Source organism: Rhinatrema bivittatum, chromosome 3, assembly GCF_901001135.1.
Source record: "Rhinatrema bivittatum chromosome 3, aRhiBiv1.1, whole genome shotgun sequence".
In the NCBI taxonomy this organism is placed as follows: domain Eukaryota; kingdom Metazoa; phylum Chordata; class Amphibia; order Gymnophiona; family Rhinatrematidae; genus Rhinatrema; species Rhinatrema bivittatum.
Genome location: NC_042617.1, coordinates 339553731 through 339569042, shown reverse-complemented (window position 1 = coordinate 339569042; position 15312 = coordinate 339553731). Strand labels below are relative to the sequence as shown.

Here is a 15312-nt window from a genome sequence, read left to right as displayed (position 1 = left end):
ACTGAAAATCGCAGAGCGCATAAGCTAGATATCCACGTAACTTTACTGCTGCACCTGATAAGGAGCAAATCTATAGATCTCGAGTTTTAGGGCTTAAAAGAACAGAGTGAGCGGTCCGGGTCAACTGGGTGGCATGTAGGATGAAGAACCAGAGGGAGCAGTAAGCAACAAAACAAAAAAAAGGAAAGGTAGGAGAAAGGGTTTAGGGGGTGGAGAGGAGAGGAGAGGGGAAGAGGGAGGGAGTATGGGTAGGGAACTTGGGGAGGCCTGATTGCATCACCATGTGTAATCTTATAAAATTGGCCCCCCTGCGCGCGCTACCCACACATGCGCACGTGGATTATAAAGTCCCTTGTGCATGTGCACGTGGCCATGGTATTTTATAACATACGCGCGCCGGCGCACACATGTTATAAAATCGGCGCACACCTTTTAACATCTACCCCTATGTCTTTACAGAGGTGGTGGATGTGTGGAACAGCTTTCCAGTGGAAGTGGTGGAGACAAAAACAGTATCTGAATTCAAGAAAGCATGGGATAAATACAGGAGATCTTTAAGGAAGCGATGAAGATTATAATGCTAAATTAATTGGACGGATGGACAGCATGGATAGGCCATACGGTCTTTTTCTGACATCATGACTCTATGTTTCTATTTTGTACAGGTTTTGATAATATAACTGACTTTTTTCTGATTTTGGAAGATGTAAAATTAGCTTTTAACATCTTAGATCATAATATCCTGAGTCACCTTCAAGACATTTGTCCTTCATCTGTAGTCTGTTCCTGGTTCCATTCTTTTTTGTCAGATAGGTATCAATATGTGACAATTTGCGGCAATATGTGACAATTTGACATCGTATACAAGTTAGACTCTGGTGTACCTCAAGGATCTGCCCTTTCGGCAATAACTTAATTTGTATATGTATCCATTAAGCCAACTCTTAGCCAATAGAGATGTAGGATATTATCTGTGTGCTGACAATATCCAATTTTATGTATCTGTCTCTACTATTTCTGTTGATGACTTAACCAAAGTCTCATGTTGTCTTGCTGCCATCAAGGACTGGTTTAACAAATAAGCTTTCACTAAATGTCAGTAACACTGAATTTTTATTTTTAGCTTGATTTTCTTCATATGAGCTTCTATTTATGCTTTCATTTGATGGGACTGATATTGTAATTTCTAGGAAAGCATGAAATTTGGGGATAACCTTTGATACATCTCTTTCCTTTAAAATTCAAGTTGGAAATGTTGTCCATAATTGTTTCTATAGGCTATGGCTTTTGCAACATCTTAAATCATTCCTATCTGAATCTGACCTGAGAACTGTAACACTTGTATTAGTTATCTCAGTAATTGCTTGCTGTAATGCCTTATACTTGGAAATTCCTCAATCGACCCTTAAGACCCTTCAATTGGTCTAAAACACTGCAGCTCAACTAGTGACCTGAGCAAAAATTACAGATTTTAGCACCCCTGTGCTTGCAAAACTCCACTGGCTCCCAATTACCTGGCAAATGAAGTTTAAATCAAACACAAAAGATGGGAAACCCAAAATGCATAGAAATAGCTAAGTCTTACAAAAAAACTTAAATAAATATAATTGCTGCAAGGTGTCAGCAAGCTTGTCAGTGTGTCCTGCAAAAACACTGCATGGACCACTTAGTCCATGCAGGCTTGCTGACACCTTGCAACAATTACAAATATTGAAGTGTTTATGTAAAACCTAGCTATTTCTATGCATTTTGGGTTTCTCACCTTTTGTGTTTTATTTATTATACTGGGATTCATTGGCTCTTCCTTGGTGTTGAATGAAGTTTAAAGCCATCCTATTAATATTTAAAGCAATCCACAGCCTAGCTCTACTTTGTTTTAATTCTGCACATACTCTTAGATATTCATTTAAGAATCTACTGGAAATTCCATCCGTTTGACAAGTTCGACTGGAAGAATTGAGAGAGAGAATTTTCTATGTTTTTTGGAGTTTGTTGCCTGATCTATTAAAGAATGAGTCTGTTCTACTCAATTTTTTAAGAGTTTAAAAGCATACTTTTTTCAATAGGCATAAGTGATTGATTTTTAGGTTTTTAGTGGAACAGCTTAAGTTTTATTTTATATTTTGTAAATCATCGATGCTTGGAATGGCAGTTTTTAGGCATATTATATATTATATTAATTTAGTTTACTAAGGATCATAGCCCTCTTTTAGGTGAGTGGCTTGTTGTTTTAACTGAGCAGTTTTATAATGTTTCTCTTTTTACATATATGTATTATTTTAAGGTTATTAATTGATTATATATCTCTATAATTTGATTTTATATTTGATATTTAGGTACATTGTATGTCTCTCTGTTTTTAGTGTTTCATAATTTTATTGGGCATGTAAGTTGTACCCCTGCCTAGAATTTTAGATAGGTTGTCCATACATTTTTAAGTAAATAAGATATGTATGCTTTTCTGTAGCTTATGTTCACAACTAGCAAATGTAATTGGACACTAACTATCCTGCTGTCAGATGAAACCAGCTATAGAAAGTATTCTAAGTTTTATAGCCCATTCTATCTGAACAACAGCTGAAGGTATGGCATTGGCTTGAACTAGTAAACCTAGCAGATGTAAGCTGTAAGTTACAGGGAAGTGACACAGAAGCAGCTCAAAGGTCTCATTTTTGAGTTGTGACATATTACTCAAGGGGCTCATCAGAGAGAGAAATGAATACCCACTAGCAGGCTTAAAGCATCTGTAGCGCCTTGTTCTTTAAAACATCTTACCTGGGAGTGGTCTATATCAATCTCTTTCTTTGTCTTATTGTCTTTTTTAGTTTTTGCTACAGAATTTTTCATTTCTTATATTCTTTGTGTTTATTTGGAGTGAAACTTATGCACATTTTACTATGATGATGACCCATAAACACTCTGTTCTTCTGCACTCACTCTCCAGACTGACTATACTAGATTTTTGTTTGGATGTATGAAGATGGTGCAAAGAAATGGTTTTGATGACATCAGTACGTGGACCCTGATTGACTTACATCCAAAATGAAAGTAGCCCACTAGGAGGAACTAACAAAAACCTCAAAAGCTCACTTTGCCTTAGAAATGAAATAAATATCAAAGAGAAAAGAGGGAATTTTTATTATTTTAGTTGACTGGCTTATTGAACTATTATTATTTATAATATTATGTTAGCATCTGTATTAATATTACAAACAAAGTTTCATACATCCAAAGGTGGCTCATTAGCAATATTAACCTCAGCCTTTATTACAGGTAACAGAGAAAGAAAACAAACAGCTGTAAAAGCAACTCTTCCTGAAATGCCATGACGACTGGCAAGACCTTTTCCTTTCCCTCCCCCACTAGAAACATGACAGAAAGAAATTACCTGTGAAATGTGTGCAGACTGCATCTCACTGCCTACGATGGAAGCAAAAACATTCTCACTTCCATCACAGGCAGCCACCAGTTCAGGAAGACACTCAATGGGACCCTGATAACTTCCAGGGGGACTTTTCTGCTTTCCTTGACTCCACTTCCTGATAAGGAAACACAAAAAGCACAGCTGTCAGAATTCCACACCAGAAATGAACCATGTGAGTACTTGCTAAGAGATGCCACTTCTTGTTTTCGGTCAAATATCATCCGTAAACTACAAAAAAGATCAAATTCTCGTGCAACAGAGATTGAAAGAGCAGTATAATCTGAAGTGCCTATCTTTTCATCTCTCAAGAAGAGGCAGTATTCAGAATTCATTGTACCTACCCAAAGGAAAAAAAAATTTTTTTTACATCCAAATGTATTTTGCTGACTTGCAAGTCATTTATCATTACTTGAAACAGAGGAAAAAAAAACATTTTTTATTAGTATTGTATTTCAGTTCTTTCTATAGTACAAGCCTACACTATGCATATTAAGATATTGTGCAAAGACGTCTGTTGAAAGTCATATTCCGGTTACATTTCTCTTGGTCTTTTTGCTGGTCATAAGAAAATGCCATACTGGGTCAGACCAAGGGTCCATCAAGCCCAGCATCCTGTTTCCAACAGTGGCCAATCCAGGCCATAAGAACCTGGCAAGTACCCAAAATCTAAATCAATTCCATGTTACTGATGCCAGTAGTAGCAGAGGCCATTCCCTAAGTCAACTTAATTAATAGCAGTTAAAGGACTTCTCCTCCAAGAACTTATCCAAACCTTTTTTAAACCCAGCTACACTAACTGCACTAACCACATTTTTCTATACTCATTTACAGCAGGTGCAGAACATATTGGTGAGACTGATCTTTCAGGAGACCTGATATTCTCATGTAAGTATAGAAGATTCCCACTCCTTTCAAGATCACATCAATAAACTAACATCGGCGCTCCTGGTTGGCAGCAACTCCATGGCTACTGCAAATTCTGCAACATCTGGCCCTTGCCAGAGATTTTATTGCTCCTGACAGAATCATGGGAAACCAAAAGGTCAACAGCATGAGTGAGGAGCCAAGGTGGACAAGGTGCCCAGGGACCCTCTCTTCCACCCCCCATCCCCTCTCTCTTTCCTCGATTCCTCCTCCATGTCATTCCCCTTCCTCCCCTTGTCAGTCAAAATTGCAAGAGTGGTAGCACTTCAGGTTATCACCTCCTCCTTGCTGCCTTTAACCTAACTTGCACTTTGAATCATGCAGTACTATAGTGCTCCACAAAGTTCAAAGTATTACTTAACATTTCTGTAGCGCTACACGACATACGCAGCGCTATACAAACATACAAAAAGACAGCCCCTGCTCAATAGAGCTTGCAATCTATTACGACAAACATACAGGTCAAGAGACTTGGGGTATTGCATAAAGCAAGACAATGGTTAAAAAGAAAAGAAAAGAAAGGCAGTTTACAAGTACATGCATAAAATAACCAAACAACTTAAAAAGATAAAACACATTTTCTAAAACACATTTTCTAAAACACAACACACATACATTACAAATAAAGCAGTCTTAAAAGCTTAAAGCTAGCTGCAGAGATTCTCCTCTTTGAAGGCATGTAAAAACATTGCAGAAGGATTTAAAGATTTTTGCTGCAGAATTGAGCCCTAAGCTGCCAAAAGAAACTGGGATCTGTACATGAAATCAAGCTTGGCATGTCTCATTCGTCTTTTTCTTACCTCCTCCATTCTCAGTGTGCACTCCTCCTCTTATGCCCTTTGACCTACTTAGTTGCTTCCATGACTTTTTCTTGTGTCTGGAATAAACTCCTTTAAGCATTTGTTCTTCAACTTCTCTAGCTACCTCTGGTCTCCCACTATTGCATCTTCCCTAGTATCCCTTCCCTTCTATACTCTTCTCCTCCCTCTCCACTTCTGTGTGCTCTATTCCTTGTATATTTACTCATTTGTTACCTCTGTAAGACACTTTGGCCAGAAGCTGCCAGAAAAGGACCTGATAATTATCATAAGCATATTCTTTTTGGACTTTATTTACTTTTTCCCCCCCTAGTCTCAGGAGAAAAGCCCTATAGTATACCAGGCCCTCCGCTCTTCATGTACACATGTGCATACTCATTTCTCTCACAGAAGAATTTTCATTTTTAGAGGCAAATTTTCAGAGGCCATCTGCTCCTGGAAACTCTCTAGGTAAAATGGATGCCAGTAAAAATAGGCACCTACTTTAACTTGTATTTTCATGGAGGTATTCCTGTGAGCCGCAGGAGGCAATGCACGTGGTCTTGCATTTTTCAAAAAATCCCTGCAGAAAAAAACAGGTGCAAATCTCCGCAGGCACTTTTGTCTCGAGCAATCAGAATTAGGGCAAAGTCTGCAGATTTTGTATTTGCTTGAACAGTTTTGAAAATTGCCTCCTTAATGTCAGTGACAAATACGTTGTACACTTTGCATCGTTTATGTCCAAGTGATGATACTGTATAGCATGCTTGGCCAATTCCCCGGATATTCTCTGTGTTGCGGACAGACCTATCAGGTAATCTACATATGCCAATACATCTGTTCAACAAACATGGAGATTAAACCACCTGTTTGGAGAAATGGTATCATCAGGCAGTATCTGGGTTCCTCGGAAATGCTGATGTGAACGTGACTCATGGGGGAACTGGTGCGGTCATTTTTGCTGCAGTATTACATGCCATGGTGACAAACTATCAAATTTACTATTTGTTCCCAGTTTTATCCTTCCCTGCAAGGTCTCTCCACTTATCCTTTTCTCCCTATCTATAAGTCTCTCTGCACAATCAACGCGCGTATATCCATATCTTATTCCGAATCGCTTGAAGAACATAAAGGTGTGCTTCTGGGTGACTTCAGGGGGATTGTCGTCTCCTGAAAACTCACAACTCTAAAATGGAGTTAAAATAAATGGAGACTAGAAGGTGCAGCAGATAACTATAAGGATGATTCTTAGTTTTAAAGTACAAACTTAGTTCAAAATGACAGTCACTTGTTGAAAATATCCAAAAGGGATTTATTTGAAACATCGATCTAAGCACAGTTTTTATTTTTATAGGCAATGTAGAAAACAAATCAGTCCCCCAACGTATCTAGACTGTCCTGTTAAGTATTTCCTTCCAATGACTGCAGTGTCCTGTCCCTCCCGAAGCATCGAGTCTGGTGAAACATGTACATGTTGGGGGATTGACTTTTCTACATTGTCAATAACCCCCCGCAAAAAAAAAAACCTTGCTTAGATCGATGTTTCAAATAAATCCCTTTTGGTGCCTTTCAACAAGTGACTATTGTTTTCAACAAAGTTTGTACTTTAGAACTAAGGATCATTCTTAAAGTTATCTGCTGTACCTATTACAGTCTGCATATTCATATGTGGGACAGCCTTCTCACCACTTATCATTGTGGGTTAAACTAAATGGTACAGAGGGGGAGGAGGATGCTGAATATCAGTGGCTTGCATGAGTATGGGTATGGGTGTCCATATCTTGTTCAAAACTGGATTGGGTAAAGAGTGGTCATTTTTTTCTATTGTTTCTTGCTGGAGCCAATCCCATAATTCTGTTTTCTGTCCTCTACAGACATTCAGGCCGATTCAATAAGAAGCGTGAGAGAACGGGCGCTCCGTGTTGAGCATCCGCTCTCCTAACACGCGCCCAGCCACCTCTCCTGGGCATGCGGTCCTTTATTTAAATGAGAGGTCGCGCGAAAAAGAAGGCGCTAGGGACAATAGTGCGTCCCCTAGCGCCTCCTTATTAGCGGAAACTCAAGAGAGGTGGCTCTCAGCGGGTTCAGGAAACAGACGCTCAATTTTACAAGTGTCGGTTTTCCGAAGCCGCTGACAGCCATAGGTTAGGAAGACAGACGCTGGTAAAATTGAGCATCTGTTTTCCTAACCCTGCCGGCAGGCACATTTAAAAAAAAATTTTTTTTTTAAACTTTTTTGGTTCCTCTAACTTAATATCGCTAGGATATTAAGTGGGAGGGTGTACAGAAAAGCAATTTTTCTAAGCGTAAAATGTGCCGATTGACTGCACATTTTACTTTCAGTATCCCGGGTGAATAACTAATACCCTTTACAGTATAAGGGGTAGTATCGAAAATGTGCATCCAAACGTACGTTAAACAGTGCGTTCGGCTGAGCGCACTCTACAGTATCGGCCTGATTGTGTCTAAGATACCCCCTATATTTGCTTAGGTAGGTTTCAAGTTATGGTTTAACTAATTGCTATTTTATGCTGTTTTTCTTTTCTTTTTTAGCCCTCTGGCTGCACAGCAGCCACAAGAATAGAAAGAGGAAGAGCAGACACCTCCCAGCATCCATAACACATACAAAGAAAAGCAGCAGCACATCTAGGCCCAAATTCACTCACCATCCCATGAGAAGGCATAGTGGAGTCAGAAAGGTTAAATGTGTTGTCCAGGTTCTTTTTTGTTCTGTAAACACTTGGTTTGTTCCTGTCTAGCATGTTTATTTAATGCCTGTACGTCTATGTAGTTTTATGTATAGGAGAAAAGGTATGAAAACACCACCATCTGTGGTGCTGTAGTGTATGTGTCTTATGAAGGTAAGGTTTAAGAGATATATGTACTACAGAGTTGATTATATAAGTAGCCAGTTTGCGTACGTTCCAAGGCCACTGGTAACGTAGCAATGCAGAATACTGGTACTGAAGGAATCTTTTGTTATTTGTGCAGTCCTATGGCACAATCCCATGAATGTGACCTGTGTGATAAAGAAGATAAGAGGCACAAATGTGGGAAAGTGTGTGCATCATTGCAGAAAGTACATGTAGTGCAAATGCAAGGTGTGACTGCATAAGGCCCTGATTCAGGCTCTGATTAAGAAACCTTGACTTTGGCTCCATAGTTTTGCAGACAAAACAAGAACTAAGTATAAGTTGCTTATCTGTAACAGGTGTTCTCTTAGGACAGCAGGATGTTAGTCCTCACATATGAGTGACATCATCAGATGAAGCCCTGTCATGGAACACTTGCCAATGTTTCTAGAACTTTGACTGGCACACTGAGCATGCCCTGCATGCCACTAACCCTGCAGCCAGCAGGGGTCCCTCCCTTCAGTCTCATTTGTAGCAAAAGTACGAGCGAAAAATAAAATAATAAAACGTAAGGGAATCCAACTTCGCGGGGTGGCAGGCGGGTTTCATGAGGACTAACATCCTGCTGTCCTGGGAGAACACCTGTTACAAGTAAGCAACTCTTCTTTCTCCCAGGACAAGCAGGATGGTAGTCCTCACATATGGGTGAATAGCAAGCTACAGGCTGAGTCATACGTATGAGGCCAAGCAATACCGAACATGTGCAACAGGCACAACAACTGGGGTGCTGTTGGCAAGGATGAGGCAGCCTGAAATTCACAGCGGGTCGAGGTAGGACGAGTTGGGTTCCTACACTGGAAACAAATTTCTTAGGACAGATTGGCCAAAGACGGAATCCTGTTGCCCAGCCTTCTCCAGGCAGTAGTGAGCTGCGAAGGTGTGGAGAGAGCTCCATGTCACAGCCTTGCAGATGTCAATAATCGGTTCTTAATGGCAGTGTGCTACTGATGTTGCCATTGCTCTAAGTGTGCCTTCACTCGTTCCTGTACTGGAAGGCCTGCTTGCTGGTAACAGAATGCGATGCAGTCTGCCAACCAGTTTCACAGTGTTTGCTTGCATTCACAAGTTTGTTCTTATCAAAAAAGACAAAGAGTTGGGTGGACTTCCTGTCGGCTGTAGTGCGGTCTAAGTAAAACACAAGAGCACGCATACAGTCCAAGGTGTGGAGAGCTTGTTCACCTGGGTTAGCGTGAGGTCTTGGAAAGAAAGCGGGCAAGACTATGGACTGATTTAAATGGAAATCAGTTACCACCTTAGGAAGGAATTTAGGATGAGTGCGGAGAACCACTCGGTCATGGAGGAACCTTGTGTAGGGTAAGTAGGTCACAATGGCCTGTAACTCACTCACTCTGCGAGCAGATGTGATGGCTACTAGGAAAAGAACTTTCCATGCAAGGTATCTGAGTTCGCAGGAGTGCAAGGGCCCAAAAGGAGTGTGCATGAGCCGTGCAAGTATGACATTGAAGTCCCCTGCCACGACCAGTGGCTGTAGGGGAGGCTAAAGCTGTACTAAGCTTCTCATGAAGCGACTTACCAGGGGTTTCCTTGCTGGAAAGCAGAGATGGCACTAAGGTGCACTCGGATAGATGATATCTGGAGACCAGATCCTGAGAGGTGCCAGAGATAATCTAACAGGCTCGATGTGGGGCAAGAAAAGGGGTCCAAGCTCTTTTGTGTGCACCACAAGGTAAACCTCTTCCATTTAGAGTGGTAGGATTTCCACATGGAAGCCTTCTATGAAGCCACAAGAACTTGAGATACGTCACTTGAAAGGGTGAGTGGTTGTAGTATCAGCCTTTTAACATCCAGGCCGTCAGGGAGAGGGCCTGGAGGTTCGGGTGGCGTAACTTGCCGTGATTCTGTGTTATGAGGTTGGGCGACGTGCCCAGGTGAATGGGGTCCTGGACAGAGAGGTTGCAAAGTATGGGGAAACCAAATTTGGAGCAGCCAGTACGGGGCTATGAAAATCATTAAGCCCCGGTCCTGTTGTAGCTTCACAAGAGTCTTGCTTATTAGCGGAATCGGAGGATACGCATAAAGCAGGCCTTTGTTCCAGGGATGGGCGAAGGCATCCCTGGCTGGTGCATGCCGGTCCCTGTGCAGAGAGCAGATGTTTTCCACTTTGTGGTTCTGACTGGATGCAAAGAGGTCGATGGTTGGATGACCCCACCGGTGGAAGTTACTGCTCGCAACCAAGAGATCCAGAGACCATTCGTGGAGTTGGAAACTTCAGCTGAGGCGGTCTGCCAGTACATTCTGTGTACCCGCTAGGTAAGTGGCTCGCAGAAGAATGGAATGCGACAAGGCCCAGGTGCAAATCTGTGCCACCTCCTGGCAAAGCAGATAAGAGCCTGTGCTCCCTGTTTGTTGAGGTACCACATTGCAACTTGGTTGTCTGTTTGAATCAGGACAACTTTGCTGGCGAGGTAATTCTGAAATGCATAAAGAGCGTACTGCATCGCATGAAGCTCCAGAAAGTTGATTTGATGGGTCGCTTCGGCTTTTGTCCAAGTCCCTTGAGTTTGAAGGCCTTGGACGTGGGCTCCCTAACCTAGGTTGGAGGCGTCCATAGTTAAGGTCGCCCGAGGAGCTGGTTGTTGGAAAGGAAGACCCATTTGTTAAGATAGCTTTGTGTGTCCACCGGGCAAGGGACAGACGAAGCTGGCAGTTATGTGTACCATGGATGACAGCGGCTGAGTAGCTTGTCGCCACTGGATTTCAGAGTCCATTGGGTCACTCTCATGGCAAGATGTGCCATAGAGGTGACATGGACTGTTGATGCCATGTGGCCGAGCAATCTTAGGAGCTGGCTAGCTGAGGCTCTTTTTCAATGGCGGATAAAGCTGACAAGATTGGACAGCGTAATTGCATGGTCGTTGGGTAAGAATGCTCTGGACACTGTTGTATCTAGGTCTGCTCCTATAAAGGAGAGAAGATGAGATGGTGTCAATTGGGATTTGGGGTAATTTATTAGAAATCCCAATGAGTTTAGAAGCCTTATGGTGAGACCGAGAGAGTTGAGGGCTCCTTGTTTTGTCTGGCTTTTTATGAGCCAGTCGTCCAGGTATGGAAAAACGTATACGCCTCTGCTGTGTAACTGCACAGCCACGACTGCCAGGCACTTCGTAAAGACTTGAGGCGTCGAGGCTAAGACGAATGGTAGTACCCTGTATTGATAGTGACTCCGGCCCACCACAAATCGCAGATATTTGCGATGAGGAGGGGAGATCGCAATATGGGCATATGCGTCTTAAAGGTCCAGAAATCCCCTTGTTGAAGTAGGGGAAGCATGGTGCCCAGGGATATCATCCTGAACTGTTCCTTGCAAAGAAATTTATTCAAGGCATGGAGGTCCAGAATAGGTCAGAGGCCGCCGGTCTTTTTTGGAATAAGGAAATATCTGGAGTAGAGCTTTTTTCCCTGCTTATTTGGTGGAACCGGTTCCACAGCTCTGACAGACAGAAGAGTTGAGAGTTCTGACTCGAGTTTTCCTGTGTGGTTGTTCCAACTCCAGGATGGATTGGGTGGGAAGTCCAGGGGTATTTTTGAAAAATTTAGTCAGTAACCATAGGTTACGATGGACATTACCCCACTGGTCCATGGTGATTGGATGCCAATTTGTTGCAAAGTGGCACAGGCGGCCCCCCACTGGAATATGGCTGCTGCTCTCTGGGAAAGAGTCAAAATCCAAACGTGGGGCCAGCTTGTGGAGCTGGCTGTGGTCTAGATGTTCTAGTTTGGAACGCATGTCCCCCCCTGCGGGCTACGGAGGGAACATCTGGGGAGACAGTTGACAACTGGCGCAGGGTCTCATGATGGTCCTTTAACTGGGCCACTGTGTCCTGGATCTTATCCCTGAACAGGTTGTCTCCTGTACAGGGTAGATCTGCCACTTTGTGCTGTCCTTCCGGGCATAGGTCTGAGGCCTTAAACCAGGCCCAGCGTCTAGCACTGATACCTGCTGCCGAGACTCTGGATGCTGTTTCAAAAGAATCATAGGCAGCTCTGACTTCATGTTTACCTGCTTCCATTCCTTTTTTTAGGATGGAGGTCAAGGCTTCTTGTTGTTGCTGTGGTAGTGTCTCCGCAATCTCTTGGTCTTGTTTCCAGAGATTTCTATTATATTGGGTCATGTATAGTTGATATACTGCAATTTGCGATATCAACATGGACCTTTGGAAAATCCTTCATCCCAACGCATCCAATGCTTTCTGATCTTTACCAGGAGGGGTAGAAGAATGTGGATGCAATCGTTTAGCCTTTTTCTGAGCTGATTCCACAACTATACAGTGGTGGGGCTGCTGACTCTTTTGAAAACCTGGGGCTTGTTGAACCAGTTAGGTAGCACCCGTCTTTTTATTGACTGGGGGTACCGGACCTGGATGTTCCCACAGGCGGTGCATGAGGTCCAAAAGAACTTCATGTAATGGTACTGCCATTATTTCTTTTGGAGCATCTACAAATTGTAAGACCTCCAACATTTTATGGCGAGCATCTTCCTCCGTGACCAGTGTAAAAGGTATAGTATCAGACATCTCTTTGATAAAACTGGCAAAGGAGAGGTCTTCTGAAGGAGATCTTCGCCTTTCCTCTGGCGGTGAAGGCTCGAAGAGTAGGTCCTCGGATGTCCGTGATGAATCATATGAGGATGCATCGCTCCATGGATTATAGGGACTTTTGCCTTCTCCCGGTGCAGCTCCCGATGGAGGAAGCATGCCAAAGCCGAGAGGAAGGGAAGGCATCGATGGAATCGGAGCCGGCATCAGGGCAGATGAGGTGCGCTTGGGTACCGGTAGCCCCGATGGCCCTGGCATGGGCTCCGGCATCGACAGTTTCCTTGGGGGGACGTGGCCGGGAATCGATCCTTCCTCCTCAGAGGAACCCGGTACTGGAATCGGGACCTGTGGAGGCCTCGATGGATGACTCGATGCCAGCGTGTCCAGAGGCAGAGGAGTCGATAAGGCACTGATGAGCATATCAAGGCGCTCGAGGAGCGGTGCCACCATCAAGGGAGCCGGTTCCGGGGCTGGTATGGGGGCCAGTGCCAGCGGTGATTGGGAACCTCGTAAAGCTTTAAGCACTGCCTCCTGGACCATGTGGTCTAATTCCTCCCAGGAAGCTGGCAAGGACGGCATGGCGATCGGGGTAGGAGACAGGCTAAGCATCACCGGAGCTTCCACGGGGGCCCGTGGAGACTCGGTGCCCGGCACCGGTATTGGTGGGGAACGCCTAGGGGTCCCGGGTCCCTATTTCAACACAAGCATATAAAAGTTTTAAAATGGTCAAACTTGCACCTATAGGAAATAACGAGACTTGCTTGACTGTGGTAACGTTGAAGCCTAAATGTAAGGCAGTCACAAATAGGGGCAAATAGATTTAGATTTGCGGGCTGCTGGAAGTAAATAAAAGGTACATATGTTAATGGGTGTTTCTGGGTATGTGCATAATGGCTGCTCCTCCTCCATATTTTCAAAATTATTTTTCAGGTGTCACATTTATTTATTTTTTTGCCAAACACCTTCCACATGTCTGCTTTTACAACAGGTGCTATTTGTGTTTATTCTACTATTTGCCATTTATTTATTTATTTATTTATTTATTTATTTAAGGGTTTCTTATATACCGAGGCACGTTTGCAAAACATCACCTCGGTTCACAATGTAACATAACTTAGCAACAAGCTTTACAATAATAATAATAATAATAATAATCATAACTTAGAACAAGCTTTACAATAATAACATTAACAGGTAGCGGTTTATAGGGCAGGGGATGATAATACGAGATATATATACAAATGTACATGTTAGTTTTAACAATAACGTTATATAAAGCAATCAGGAAAATCAGTAGGGTGAAGTGAACGATGGGGGGGGAAGATGAGGAGAAGACCTAAAGAGGTTGGGAGGAGGGGGGAGAGGATAGCGAGGGTGAGGGTCAATTAGGTAGGGAGAGAAAAAGAAAGGGCGAGGGTCAGGTGGGCGGTCGGTTGGGCAGTCAAGTCATATCTTAGGTGAGAGACCAGAAATAATTTGGGTGAACTAAGCCCTCTGAGAATATAAAATTGTGAAGAAAGAAATGGGTCTGAGAACCAGAAACACTAGATTTAAACCTACCTGAACAGGTAAAGATGGTGCTGCTCAATGCAGGGCAACGAAAGCAGGGAGGAGTCATGAATCCATCGGCCTTGGATAATCATCTGTACTAAGGTGGTTATGTTTAAAGCAGTCACTAACCATCCCTGGTTTGCTGCAACATCCAGCATAGCCTGTACAAGCACAACAAGAATGATCGCATCAGAACGGTACATATATTGGTCCTGCGCTCTAACACTGCAGTGTAACTTATTCTTCAGACTGAAGAGAAAGGTTTATTGTGTTCTAAGCACTCATTATTTGAACACCAGTACCTGAGGCAGTAAGCATTATCATGACATAACTATTTGTACTGACTGGAGAAAAGGGTATTCAAAGACAAAGGAAATGAACTAATAATACTCACTGCACTATCACTTAACTTTCTGGAACATCCATAAAAAGGCTGAATACAACACACAAATTTGCCATCAGTCTAAAAACTGTGTAACCATGCAACGGCAATAGCAGACAATGACACTAAAATAAAGTTGTATTTGTATTTGACAGGGAGACTTATACTTTTGGGCATTTATTCCATTTACCTCAGAGAGAACACCACTGGATTGATCACTGTGGGTCCAGTATTCAGTTAATTGGCGAGCAGACAAGTTATCTTGGTTACAGACCACTGGATAACTTGCACCTGGTATTTAGTAAGTTAAACATCCCTCCACTAAACATCTCTAATTAAAGTTATCCGCTGTGAACTGTGGAACATGTGGACAATACATTTTTAATAATCATAATATATGGAAAGAATTAATACTTTTCCCTTGCAATTAATCATTCTGGTTAATATGGTTGCTATTGGGAAGATTAGGTGAATTGTGATTGGGTGAAAAGATTATAAAAAATATTAACTTTTGCAAACCTATGAATTGACAATGATCAGAACTACTAACTGTACAGTTCTGAAATATTACACTACACACAACAGAGATTTTTAAATCTAGGGCAGAAAGCTGGTTTAGAAATACTGCTGGCCTCAGTACTAAGGACAAAAAAGCATTTTGAAGAGCTTTACAAACAGATGCAATGAGAGGGTGAAATAGATTTGAATGAAAAGCTGATTAAAAACAGAAAAATAGAAACCATAATAGTTTCTATTATAAAAGAAA

At 42.5% G+C, this 15312-nt stretch overlaps 1 protein-coding gene across 8 annotated transcripts in view; it reads right to left on the bottom strand.

Annotated features, from left to right (window-relative positions):
* The window catches only part of ASCC3 (activating signal cointegrator 1 complex subunit 3), a 1498074-nt gene that overhangs the window by 23922 nt on the left and 1458840 nt on the right, over positions 1-15312 (bottom strand). For all 8 annotated transcript variants that reach the window (XM_029595357.1, XM_029595354.1, XM_029595356.1 and 5 more), the window contains 2 exons: positions 14174-14325; positions 3389-3539 (listed from right to left, as the gene is read on the bottom strand). In XM_029595357.1, the coding sequence (XP_029451217.1) occupies positions 3389-3539; positions 14174-14325 (303 nt within the window). The remainder of the gene's footprint in view (positions 1-3388; positions 3540-14173; positions 14326-15312) is intronic.